General features: G+C 52.8%; 1 protein-coding gene across 4 annotated transcripts in view; it reads left to right on the forward strand.

The window, feature by feature from the left end:
• Positions 1-9,897, forward strand: part of ZNF541 (zinc finger protein 541) — a 43,886-nt gene extending 33,989 nt beyond the window's left edge. For all 4 annotated transcript variants that reach the window (XM_042919577.1, XM_042919579.1, XM_042919580.1 and 1 more), the window contains exons 13-17: positions 1,940-2,015; positions 2,528-2,616; positions 8,592-8,732; positions 8,893-9,074; positions 9,187-9,897. In XM_042919577.1, coding sequence (XP_042775511.1) covers positions 1,940-2,015; positions 2,528-2,616; positions 8,592-8,732; positions 8,893-9,074; positions 9,187-9,349 — 651 coding nt within the window. In that variant the 3' untranslated portion in view covers positions 9,350-9,897. The remainder of the gene's footprint in view (positions 1-1,939; positions 2,016-2,527; positions 2,617-8,591; positions 8,733-8,892; positions 9,075-9,186) is intronic.
• Positions 9,898-12,862: the final 2,965 nt, after the last annotated feature.

Raw genomic sequence — 12,862 nt, forward strand, 5'->3', positions numbered from 1 at the left:
TGTGGTGCTTGTGAGCCGCAGACACGGGCTCAGTGAACCAGTTGTCTCTCGGGAGCAACAGCAGTGCCGGTGTCCCTTGGAGACGGCTCAGGGGCACTGGGGAGCCACAGCCCAGTGCGCCCATCTCGGGTCCTGCACTGATGGGGTTTCTGTATTTATTTTTACATTTCTTATTTTATTTTTTGAGAGACCGAGTGCAAACAGGGGAGGGGCAGAGAGAGAGGGAAATGCAGAATCCGAAGCAGGCTCCAGGCTCCAAGCTGTCGGCACAGAGCCCGATGCGGGGCTCGAACCCACAGACCGCGACATCACGACCTGAGCCGAAGTTGGCTGCTCAACCGACTGAGCTAGCCAAGCGCCCCTGATTGGGTTTATTTACCGAGCTCTATCTCCTCGATTAAAAACCCACATGTGAAAACCCCTGATGCAACAGCCATGCCTCTGCCTACTCCAAGGACCCTCCTCACATTCTTGACATTTAGAAAAGAAACCAACTCTGAGTAATGAGAGGAAAAGTGTCATCACTCGAGCTAGGTCCTCAAGAGTCTGGTGCCACAGTCATGGCTTTTTCTCAAGCTCAGAGGCAGCGGCTGGCGCGTAGGAGGTGCTCGGCAGAGTCAACACATATTGATAAGAGTTGTCTCAAGCGCTTGGTAATGTCGTGGCACGGGGTCCAGGGCCGGCTCGGGGGCCCCAGTCTCGGTTTCATGCTGCTGCCACCATCTTGAAATTCTTAATGAGAATTAAGATAATTTTTGAACAGGGGGCCGGTGTTTTTATTTTGCACTGGGTTCCCCACATTACATGGCTGGACCCGTTGGGGGTTACTCTGGTGAGCAGGACAAAATCCCTCTATTTGCAGGCTTACGTTTTAGAAGAGCCGAAACAGGAAATATATTTTTAATTTTTTTAAATGTTTTATTTACCTATGAGAGAACCTGAGCAGGGAAGGGGCAGAGAGAGAGGGAGACAGGGGATCCGAAGCAGGCTCCGTGCTGACAGCAGAGAGCCCGACGCGGGGCTTGCACTCACGAACTGAGATTTAGGACCTGAGCGCGAGTCGGACACTCAACCGACTGAGCCACCCAGGCGCCCCCAAAATAGGAAATAAGTTTTTAAAAAATTGTTGGTGGTTAGCGCTATGAAGAACATGAAGGGGGGGGCGCCTGGGTGGCGCAGTCGGTTAAGCGTCCGACTTCAGCCAGGTCACGATCTCGCGGTCCGTGAGTTCGAGCCCCGCGTCGGGCTCTGGGCTGATGGCTCGGAGCCTGGAGCCTGTTTCCGATTCTGTGTCTCCCTCTCTCTCTGCCCCTCCCCCGTTCATGCTCTGTCTCGCTCTGTCCCAAAAATAAATAAAAAACGTTGAAAAAAAAATTAAAAAAAAAAAAAAAAAACATGAAGGGGGGTAGTGGTCGAGGGCAGTGCGATTCCAAATGCGGGTCCTCGATGAAGGAAGGCGCTCACGCCAGAATAAATCCCCACACCGTTTCCCACATCAGGAAAATCTTGCCACAAGAAATCTGTCAGCCGCACTCACCAGTATGCTTAGCAATGCGGTCCCCGCATCCGCAAATGGTTCACGGGTGGTGGCCAGTCCGGGGAGCACTCACGCTCCGAGCAGTAGGGCCGGAGAAGGTCTGAGGGAGGGCACGAAGTGTTTGCTTTTTTTAATTTTTTACCGTTTGTTTATTTTTGAGAGAGAGACAGACAGAGCATGAGCAAGGGGAGGGGCAGAGAGAGAAGGAGACACAGAATCGGAAGCAGGCTCCAGGCCCCGAGCTGTCGGCACAGAGCCCGACGCGGGGCTCGAACTCCTGAACCGCGAGATGGTGACCGCAGCCGAAGTTGGACGCTTAACCGACTGAGCCACCCAGGTGGCCCCTAAGTGTTTTTCGAACGCATGAAAGAAAAAAATCGCCTGCCACGCTCCTCGTTTCAGGTTGCCCTGGAGACCCTCTTACTCAGAGGACCCCAGAAGCCGCAGACTCACCCACTGGCCGACTACCGCTATACAGGTGACTGGAACAAGGCGGCGGGTGTGGTTTTTGCCTGGCCGGGACCTTGTGAACGGTCAGCTCCCAACAGCAAGTTCTCTTGGGGCCTTCACCTGCCTTTCCAGAAGGGCCTGTCCTCTCGGGGAGTGACTCCGTGGGCCGGTTTTCTGCTGGTTGCACCCCACCCTCCCCCTTTCCCAGGGTCCCCTCCCACGCTCTGCTCGGCCACCAGGGAGAGGTGGAGGCAGGCTGGGGCGCAGCGGTGAGCACGCCAGCCCTGGAGTCAGGCAGGCCGGGGCCCTGGCCTCGGCGAGTCTCCCAACCAACGGAAGCCTCAGTTGCTGCATCTGTAAGGAGGAGATCGTAATGGTCCCTACCTGCTAAGGCTTTTGTGAGAGTTGTATGAGATTAAGCAAGGAAGGGGCTTAGCAGAAGGCTCGACGCATAATTGTGCTTGGTAATGGCGGCTGTAAAAAGGAGGGGGGTCTGCCCTTCAGCCATGTCCTTCCCCGTCTTGGCTATTTCTCGAATAGGTTCAGACATCTGGACCCCCATGGAGAAGAGGCTGTTCAAGAAGGCGTTCTGCACGCACAAGAAGGACTTTTACTTGATCCACAAGACGGTAAGGTGAATGTGGGCACGCCGGTGTAGACAAGGCCCCGCCTCGTGTAGCTGAGCCGGGCTAGAGCTGAAGGGCCCCTCGGGGGTGACACTGTGCTTGTATCATAAACAGTTTCTAATTTAAAAAGCCACGCTCGTGGGGCGTCTGGGTGGCTCAGTCGGTTAAGCATCCCGACTTCGGCTCAGGGGATGATCTCATGGTTTGTGACTTCGAGCCCCGTGTTGGTCTCTGTGCTGACAATGTGGAGCCTGCTTCAGATTCTGTCTCCTCCTTTCTCTGCCCCTCCCCTGCTTGCTATCGTTCTTGTTCTCTATCTCTCTCTCAAAAAAAAAAAAAAAAAAAAAAAAAAACTTAAAAAAAAAAAGCACACAGGGGCGCCTGGGTGGCTCAGTCGGTTAAGCGTGTCTGACTTCAGCCCAGGCCATGACCTCACGGGCCGTGGGTTCGAGTCCCGGGTCGGGCTCTGTGCTGACCGCTCAGAGCCTGGAACCTGCTTCCGATCCTGTGTCTCCTTCTGTCTCTGCCCCTCCCCCGCTCACATTCTGTCTCTTGCTCTCAAAAATAAGCATTAACAAAAATTATACATAAATAAATACCGGTTCAAGACGGTTGATCGTATGGTTTGGGGTTTCCATACCTTTATTGTCTATGTGCTCTAGCAGTTATTGAGAATGGGATAGTAAGATACTTGCCTATAACTGTGGATCTGTTTTTCCCTGTAGTTCTCTCAGGTTTTGCTTCATGTATTTTGAAGCTCTGATTTAGCTGCATAAACACCGAGGATTCCTATGTTTCCTTCATTAAATGGACCTTTTTATCACCATGAAATGATTTCCTTTATCCCTGCTACTATTTTTTTGCTCCGAAATCTGTTTTTCTGATACCAGTATAGTCAACCATTCCAGCTTTCTCAGAAGGTGATGGGTGTTTGCGTAGTATATCTTCTTTCAACCTCTTACTTTTAACATATTTGTGTTTTCACATTTACAGTGTGTCCTTATAAGTAGCATGCGTTGGATGTTGCTTTTTTTTACATTTGTTTTAACTGAAGTATAATTAACGAAGTGTTACATTAGTTTCGGGTGTACAATATAATGATTCAGCAATTCCGTACTTTGCTCAGCGCTCATCAAGATAAGCGTACTCTTGGGTCGCCTGGGTGGCATATTGGATCTGACATCCGACTCTGGCTCAGGTCACGATCTCGTGGTTCGTGGGTTCGAGCCCCACGTTAGGCTCTGTGCGGACAGCTCAGAGCCTGGAGCCTGTTTCGGATTCTGTGTCTCCTCTCTCTGTGCCTCCCTGCTCGCTCTCTCTCTCTCTCTCTCTCAAAAATAAATAAACACTAAAACAAATTTAAAAATTAAAATAAAAAAAGATAAGTATACTCTTAATCCCTTTCACCTGTTTCATCCCTCCCCCCGCCCCCATATTCCCCCCTGGTAATCACCAGTTTGTCCTCTGTAGTTAAGAATCTGTTCCCTTGGGGCGCCTGGTTGGCTCAGTCGGTTAGGTGTCCACCTCCTGGTTTCAGCTCGGGTCATGATCTCACAGTTTGAGTCCGAGCCCTGTCTTGGGCTCTGCACTGACGGTGCGGAGCCTGCTCGGGATTCTCTCTCTCTTTTCTCTCTGCCCCTCCCCCCCCTCCCAAAATAAATAAATACACATTTAAAAAAAGAATCTGTTTTTTTACTTGTCTCTTTCGCTCTTTTTTTGTTTGTTTTTCAACTGTTTTTAAATTCCACATGTGAGAGGGGCGCCTGGGTGGCTCAGTCGGTTGAGCGTCCGACTTCGGCTCAGGTCACGATCTCGCGGTCCGTGAGTTTGAGCCCCGCGTCGGGCTCTGTGCTGACGGCTCAGGGCCTGGAGCCTGTTTCAGATTCTGTGTCTCCCTCTTTCTCTGACCCTCCCCCGTTCATGCTCTGTCTCTCCCTGTCTCAAAAATAAATAAACGTTAAAAAAAATTAAAAAAAAAATAAATTCCACATGTGAGTGACATCACGTGGTATTCGTCTTTCTCCGACTTATTTCCCTTAGCATTATACTCTCTAGCTCCACCCATGTTGCGAATGGCAAGACTTCATTCTTCTTTCTGGTTGAGTAATATTCCATTGTATGCTTTTTTTTTTTTTTTTTTAACATTCGGTATTTTAGTTAGGGTGTTTAGACCATTCACATTGAACGTGATTGTTGAGACGGTTAGCTTCAAGTCCATTATCTCGCTGTTTGTTTCCTGAATGTCTCACCTGATCTCTGTTTCCCCTTTCTGCTTTTTCTGCCTTCTTTTAGATTATTGGAGTAGTACATTTTAGGATTCTGTTTTATCCCCTTTGTTGGCTTATTGGCTATAACTTGTTATTACATTGGTGGTGGCTTTAGGGTTTGTTTTTTTTTTTTTTAACGTTTATTTATTTTTGGGACAGAGAGAGACAGAGCATGAACGGGGGAGGGGCAGAGAGAGAGGGAGACACAGAATCGGAAGCAGGTTCCAGGCTCCGAGCCGTCAGCCCAGAGCCCGACGCGGGGCTCGAACTCACGGACCGCGAGATCGTGACCTGAGCCGAAGTCAGCCGCTTAACCGACTGAGCCACCCAGGCGCCCCATGGGTTTTTAACTACGCATCTTTAACTCACCACAGTCGAACCTTCAAGTAATTGGATAACACTTTGCGTGCAGAATTAGTGTACCTCTGTCCCTCCTCCTGGCCCTTACAGTATTATCGTTATGCATCTTATTTTCTATATGTTATAAACCCCCAAATGCCTTGTTATTATTTTTGTTCGAACAGCCAGTTATTTTTAGAGAGATTTCAATAATACAAAGTCTTATATTTTTACCCACATAGTTCCTCGTTTCATGGCTGTGCATCCCTTTGTGTAGATCCATGTTTCCATCAGGTATCATTTTCCAGAAAGAACTAGATCAATGTAAATCCTTTCACGTTTCTTGTGGTGTAGGGTTGCTAGTAATGGATTTTTCCAGCTTTTGTGTATCTAAAAAAGTCTTTATTCAGGGGGCACCTGGGTGGCTCAGTGGGTTAATCGTTGGACTTTGGCTCAGGTCATGGTCTCACGGTTCATGAGATCGAGCCCCACATCAGGCTATGCACTGGTGGTATGGAGCCTGCTTGGGATTCTCTCTCTCCCTCTCTGTCTTTCTCTGCCCCTTCCCCACTTGTGCTCGTTCTCTCTTTCTCTCTCTCTCTCCAGATAAATAAATAAATAAACTTTTTAAAAAAAGTCTCTATTTTGCCTTCATTTCCGAAAGCTATCTTTGCTAAGTGTGGCATTCTAGTTTGAGTTTTTTTTGAAGTCTTGAAGTAATTTAAAGATGTTGCTCTATTTTCTTCTTGCTTTTACTGTTTCCAGCACGAAATCTCCTGGTTTCCTCGTCTTTGCTCCTATGTATAAAACATGTCTTCTGTTTGTTTTGTAGCTGGCTGTTTGTATGAATTTCTCTTTACTCCTGATTTTGAGCAGTTTTATTACGGTGTGCGTTGGCATCGTTTTCTTCTTCTTTTTTTTTTTCCCTTGTGGTTGGGGTTTGTTGAGCTTCTTAGATCTGTGGGTTTGGAGTTTTTATTAAATTCGGGGATATTCAGCCTTCCTTCTTCAAATATGTCTCGTGTCCCTCCCTTTACCTTCAAGGACCCCACTGACGTGTGTGTGTGTGTGTGTGTGTGTGTGTGTGTGTGTGTGTGGCTTCCTGCACTTGCCCCACAGCCCACTGACGCTCTTTTTCATCTGTCTGACTGTTTTCCGTCTGTGTGGTTCAGTTTGGATGGTTTCTGTCGCTGCATCTTCAAGTTCACTCATCTTTCCTCCTGCGGCCCCGAATCTGTCATTAATCCCATGCGGTGTAGTGTTCATCTTAGATTTTTTTTCTGTCCTTAAAAGTTCTCTTTGGGTCTCTTTTTTAATTTTTATTATTATTTTTTTTGAATGCTTACTTATTTTTGAGAGAGAGAGAGTGCGAGCGGGGGGCGGGGTGGGGGCAGAGAGAGGACAGAATCCGAAGCAGGGTCCAGGCTCGGGGCTGCCAGCAGAGAGCCCGATGGGGGGCTCCAACTCATGGACCACAAGGTCATGACTTGAGCCGAAGTCGGACGCTTAACCGACTGAGCCACCCAGGCGCCCCACTTTGGTGCCAATTCTAACATCTGTGTGTGTTCTGGGTTGATTTTGACAGATTGACTTTTCTCCGCATTTTATATTTTCCTGGCTCTTTGCTTGCCTGGTAATTTTTCATTAGATTCCAGGCGTTGTGAATTTCGGCTTATTGGGTGCTGGATATTTTTGCATTCTTATAAATATCCTTGAACTTTGTTCTGGCACAGTTACTTGAAAACGACTTTTTCCCTTTTTTTGAAGTTTTATTTGTTTGGAGACAGAAAGAGAGCGAGCGAGCATATGTGTGCGAGTTGGGGAGGGGCAGAGAGAGGGAGAATGAGGATCTCAAGCAGGCCCCCCCGCCCCGGGCTGTTGGAGCCCGACACGGGGCTCAATCCCATGACCCCGGGATGATGACCTGAGCCAAATCAAGAGTTTAACCAACCGAGCCACCAGGCGCCCCACAGCTCGTTCCTTTGGAGTATTGCCTTTAGGTTTTTAAACCTGGAACCAGAACAGCTTTCATCTAAGGCTAATTAATTATTCCTCATTTCTGAGGCAAAACCCCCCTCCTTACTCTCCCAGTGGCCTGTGAATTAGGAGGTTTTCCACCCCAGCTGGTGGGGACACACACCATTCCTGTCCCCATGAGAGCCACGGGCACCTTTCCCTCTGATCGTTTTGGATGCGCCTTTACCGAGCTTCGTGTGGTCTCTTCACACGCACTTCGCTGAATCCTCGAGGGCAACGCCGTCCGGATCTCTGGCGTTTTCCTCCGTGCCGCCGTCTCCTCTGCTGTACTTTGTCCTGTGGGCTCTTGCCACCTTGGTCCCAGGCACTTGGCTCCCTTCCAACTCAGGGAGTCTGCCGGGCTCTGCCTGGGTCGCCCCCCTCCCCCAGCTGTGGCCTGGAAACTCCCCCAAGGTGGTAGTTTATTTTCTTCCTCTCAGCAAGACTTCTTTGATTGGCGCCTGATGTCTTACCGACCGTCCTTTCATATATTCTACCTGTTGTCTTTTCACTGTTCTGGATGGGAGAGAGCTCTAGCCCCTGTTGCTCTGTCTTGTTTGGAGGCAGAAGCTCAATGTGTTTTGTTTTTGTTTTTGTTTTTTAACTTAGTGATGGTTCCTAGACGGGCAGAGAGGTACTATTTTGACTCTTAGTTTGTGAAGACACACAAAGCTGAGAACAATTCACACGGAGGAGGAGATATCTTCTGAAGTGAGCTCCAGATATTAAATGGCCAATTTGACTTACCTGAGCCATTTTCTTTCCAGAGCCGTTAAACTTTTCCCTTGTGTTTTGTTTTTACAGAAGGTACCGTTCACGGCATCACTTCTCAGTGGAGGGAGGAGCAAAGTGGGGTCTGATTGCCCAGGATCAAACCGTGCCCTCAGAACCTCTTCTTCCTCTCGTGGGCCACTCTTCCCTGTCCCTCGGGGGCCCTGCGACGGGTCACAAAGGCCGGGAGGCACCCCCTGAGGGCCTTCTGCTCGCATTGGTCCCGGTGGGGAAGCAGGCGGCTACCGGGCGAGATGCCACAGTGAGCATGCTCGTGGCACGCCTTCTAGGGCGCCTTCCCGCAGGGAAGCATCCCCGGGATGGATTTGCCACTCAGGGCGCAGAGCTTAGCCGGTGTTGGCTATGGGGGCTTCGCTCCGAACCCCCGCTCAGCCGCGAGGGCTTTGTGATTCTCCGCCCCTTGCAGCGAAGGGGGCCCCAGGCTGAAGCAGAGGCATTTCAGGAGGGCTTTCAGACAGTGACTGGCCCCGGGGGGAGGGGACTTGGGGCTTCGCGGAGACACGGGACGCCCCTTGCTCGCTTGTGAGGTGTCTCCCGTAGCCGGCTTCTGTTTTCTTTCACTAGATTCAGACAAAGACTGTGGCCCAGTGTGTTGAGTACTATTACATCTGGAAAAAAATGATCAAGTTTGACTGTGGCCGAGCCCCAGGCCTGGAGAAGAGGGTCAAGAGAGAGCCAGAGGAGGCAGACAGGACAGAAGCAAAGGTAGAAGGTCTGGGGGAAGGTGGGGGCTGGAGGTCAGCCCTGATCCGGAGGCCCCGGCCCATCCAGCTTAAGGAACAGGGAAGGGCTGCGGAGGAAAGCGCCTCCCTTAGAAGGTTGGAGGGCCGGCACCCTTACAGCGGCCGTGTCTCTGTTCTCGCAGGTCACTTGCAGCCCTCGGGAGAGACCCAGCCACCGCCCCACTCCCGAGTTCAAGATAAAGACCAAGAGTTACAGGAGGGAGTCCATTCTCAACTCTAGCCCAAACGCCGGCCCCAAGCGGACCCCCGAGCCGCCGGGGAGTGCGGAGGGCCGGGGCGTTTTCCCCTGCAGGGAGTGTGAGAGGTACCAGCCCTTCCCTTCCCCCGGATGTGCCCTGTGCCCGTGCCCGCACCCCCTGCCCTCGGGTGACCCCCCTGCCGCCTGCTCTGACCCACGCCCTCTGGTGGCTCCTCAGGGTGTTCGACAAAATCAAGAGTCGAAACGCCCACATGAAGCGACACCGGCTTCAGGACCACGTGGAGCCCGTCGTCCGGGTGAAGTGGCCTGTGAAGCCTTTCCAGCTGAAGGAGGACGAGGAGGAGGAGATGGGGGCCGACATCGGGCCCCTGCAGTGGTGACGCCTGGGTGGAGAGCTGGGGTGAGGCGGCGAGGCAGCCCCGCGGCCCTTCCCCTCGGCCTCTCCGGGGTGTCTGGGGCCCCCCTCTGCCTCCTCCCCACCCTCACCGTCCCGCAGTGGCCAGCCCGGCTTGGAAACACGGTGGGCGTTTGGCCATAAATAGGCAGGAGAAGCACCCAGTCGCCCCAGACCGCGGCGACGTCCCTGTCGGCCGGTGCCAGAGGCTCCACGCTCTTTAGGTTGGTAGTGTCTCCCCTTCTTTCGGTTCTGCTCTGTCCCGGAGCAGGGAGGCGTGGGGAGGGAACGAGGCAGACCTGGGTAGCTCTTAAATCTTAGCCTCAGTTTTGGGGTTTGGTTACATTTGTTAGATAAGGCCGAGATGTAGAGAATCAGTGGGAAGATACCTTCAGATCTCCGGCCTGTTGGGGCCCCTCCCCAGGGGAGTCTCTCTGCTTTCCAGATTCAGTCCCTAGTCTGGCAAGGACTTGTACATGGTTAGGTTTTTTTTGTACGTGTCGACTCGTAAGTCTTATTAAATTGGGTTCTTGAGCGGCTGTCTTCTGGCTTCCCTGGCCTGCTGATCCAACAGAGTTTCGAGCCCCGGCTTCTCACTGGAGCCACGGAGATGCGTAAGCGGAGTTCCTGCCCAGGAGGAGCTGGGGGCCCCATACACGCGTTCAGCCAGCACCTATTAGGCACCTAATGAGCCAGACAGCGCCCGGTCCGTGCAACGGGGCCACCGTGATGCAAGCAACAAGGTCCCTCTCCCTGTGGAGCTTGCGTTCTAGGAGTGGGAAGGCAGCGGTGATAAACAAATGAAAAGGCGATTGCAGACCCTGGCCGTGGCTATGCTCGCGGCCACAGGAGCAGGAAGGTCACCATAGGGTTCAGCAGTCGGGGCATACAGTGGTGGGGTGGCTCAGCCGGGAGATCCAGGACCGCCAGCGGCAGCCAGCCTCGGCGTGGCAGGCCTTCGGAGGGGGTGGGGAAGAGAGCACGGCCCGCCCTTGTGTCCCTTTTTTTAAAAATTTTTTTCTTCAATGTTTATTGATTTTGAGAGAGTGTGTGCACACTCGCGCAAGTGGGGCAGCGCAGAGGGAGAGGGAGACACAGAATCTGAAACAGGCTCCAGGCTCTGAGCTGTCAGCACAGAGCCCGACGCGGGGCTCGAACTCACGAACCGCGAGATCATGACCCGAGCCGAAGTCAGACGTTTAACTGAGCCCCCCCAGGCACCCCCACCTTGTGTCCCGTTTGAAGAGCCAGGAAAGCTCATAGCAGCCCCCAGACAGAATGCCCCTCCTGTGTCACCGGCAGAGGTGTAGCCCAAGCTCTTCCTCAGCTGAGCCCTGGCGGTTGGAAGGAAAATGTCCCCAGTTTTCCTGGACCCTCAGGGTTTGTCACCAGGACCAGGGGATCCCTTGAGCTTGTTGCCACCGGATCAGAACGGGGATTCTGTCTGCCAGGAAGGGAAGAGGAAGCAGAGATGGCTACCGGGCACTTAGACCTTGTGTCCACAGAGTGACCTGAAGAAAATGAAGCAGGGGGCCGGGTCCTAGGGAGCGACCACGGTGTTGTGGCAGGCGGGTGGCCAGGGAAGGCCACACGGACGGCCGCTGGGGCCAAGATCTGGATTCCAGGCGGCGGGCGGCACGGAGGAGCGCACCCTGCCGCGGGAGCTGGTGGCGAGTGTTCCAAAGGCCCTCCGGCGACTCTGCGGAGCTGGCAGGAGGCCGGGTGGCGAGTCTGAGCAGCAGACGTGGTGGTGAGGGAAGGTGGTGGTCGGGGCTGCAGCGGGACGGCAAGCGTCTCGGGGAGGGGGGAGACTCCGGCTTGGTGATGGGCTCCCGTCACAGGGAGAGGCGGCGAGGGAAAGGACCGGTCAAGGCTGCCATGGTGGCTCCGGGGCGTGGCACCTGCTTCGATGCCATGAAGTCAGATGGGGACGAGAGGGACACGTCAGAGGTGTGTTCGTGCCTGTTACACCGTGTGCTGTGTTCTGAGGGGCTGCGGGGAGCTGTGTAGAGGGTGGTGTCAGGACCCTTCGCAGAGGGGCCAGCTTGCGCCAAGTAAGTCTTAAAGATGGGCCGGGAGGGGCGCCCGGGTGGCTCAGTCGGTTGAGCGGCCGACTTCGGCTCAGGTCACGATCTCGCGGTCCGTGAGTTCGAGCCCCGCGTCGGGCTCTGTGCTGACCGCTCGGAGCCTGGAGCCTGTTTCAGAGTCTGTGTCTCCCTCTCTCTCTGCCCCTCCCCCGTTCATGCTCTGTCTCTCTCTGTCTCAAAAATAAATCAACATTAAAGATGGGCCGGGAGGGGGAGCCAAGGAGCAAGATGAGTGTGAAGCCCTTTCGGCATTGTGACGAAGGGAAGGGGCTCAGGCATCCTACCAGCCGGAATTTACATACTGACTTTTTTTTTTAAGTTTATTTAGTTGGAGAGAACGGGAGAGAACAGGAGAGGGGCAGAGAGAGGGAGAGAGAGAGAATCCCAAGCAAGGTTCTGCAATGTCAGTGCAGAGACCTACACGGGGGGGGGGGGGGCCGGTGCACAGAACTCATGAACCGTGAGATCGCGACCTGAGCCCAAATCAAGAGTCTGACGCTTAACCGGCTGAGCCACCCGGGCGCCCCCCTGACTCCTTTCTTTGTGACCTTCGGAAAGCCACTTTCCCTGTTTCAGCCTTGGTTTTCTCATTCTGTGAAATGGGATGCAAAGCGCCTCCTCCCGCCACGTATCTGTTAAGTGAGAAAATGGAAATGAAGCATCTGGCAGGGTGCACCATGGGAACGGAGCAGCTGCTATTTATTTAACGTGTCCTCCCGCCATCGCTATCATGGTTTGGGTCCCACCCTAAATACCCAGCTAACCTTCCGGAAGTGAAAAACGCTGGCCTAACAGTGGCGTGGTGCATTAGCTATCTATTGCTGCATAACAGATCACCCTGAAATTCAACAGCTTGAAACAAACAGAAGCGTTTATGATAGGGCTGCTTGGCCAGACACGGAACCGAAACGGCTTGTGGTAATCCAGACTCACCTCCACCTGCCATGTGGTCAGAATACAGCAGCAACCACAAGTGGGTGGCCCAAGAGAGCCTCCGAACGTAAGAAGAGAGCAAATGTTTCTTGTGAATTGCCACCCTCCCCCCCGCTAAACCCCAGCCCTACCTCCAGGTAACAGCGTTTGCTCACCAGGCGGGCCTTGAATCGTCTGCATATCCTAATCAGCTGGGAGTCCTGTAAGAAAATGCATGTTCCTGTATTCTGACACAGACATTCATAATTGGAGTCATTCAGGGCCCTGGAACTTGATTTTTTTTTTTAAGTTTATTTGAGAGAGAGAGAGCGTATACGTGCGCACACAGGAGCAGGGGAGAGGCAGAGAGGGGGAGAGAGAATCACAAGCAGCCTCCACACTGTCAGCACAGAGCCCGACTCGGGGCTCAATCTCACAACCATGAGATCATGACCTGAGCCGAAATCAAGAGTCGGACGCTTAGGGGCGCCTGGGTGGCT

This window comes from Panthera leo, chromosome E2, assembly GCF_018350215.1.
Source record: "Panthera leo isolate Ple1 chromosome E2, P.leo_Ple1_pat1.1, whole genome shotgun sequence".
NCBI lineage: Eukaryota > Metazoa > Chordata > Mammalia > Carnivora > Felidae > Panthera > Panthera leo.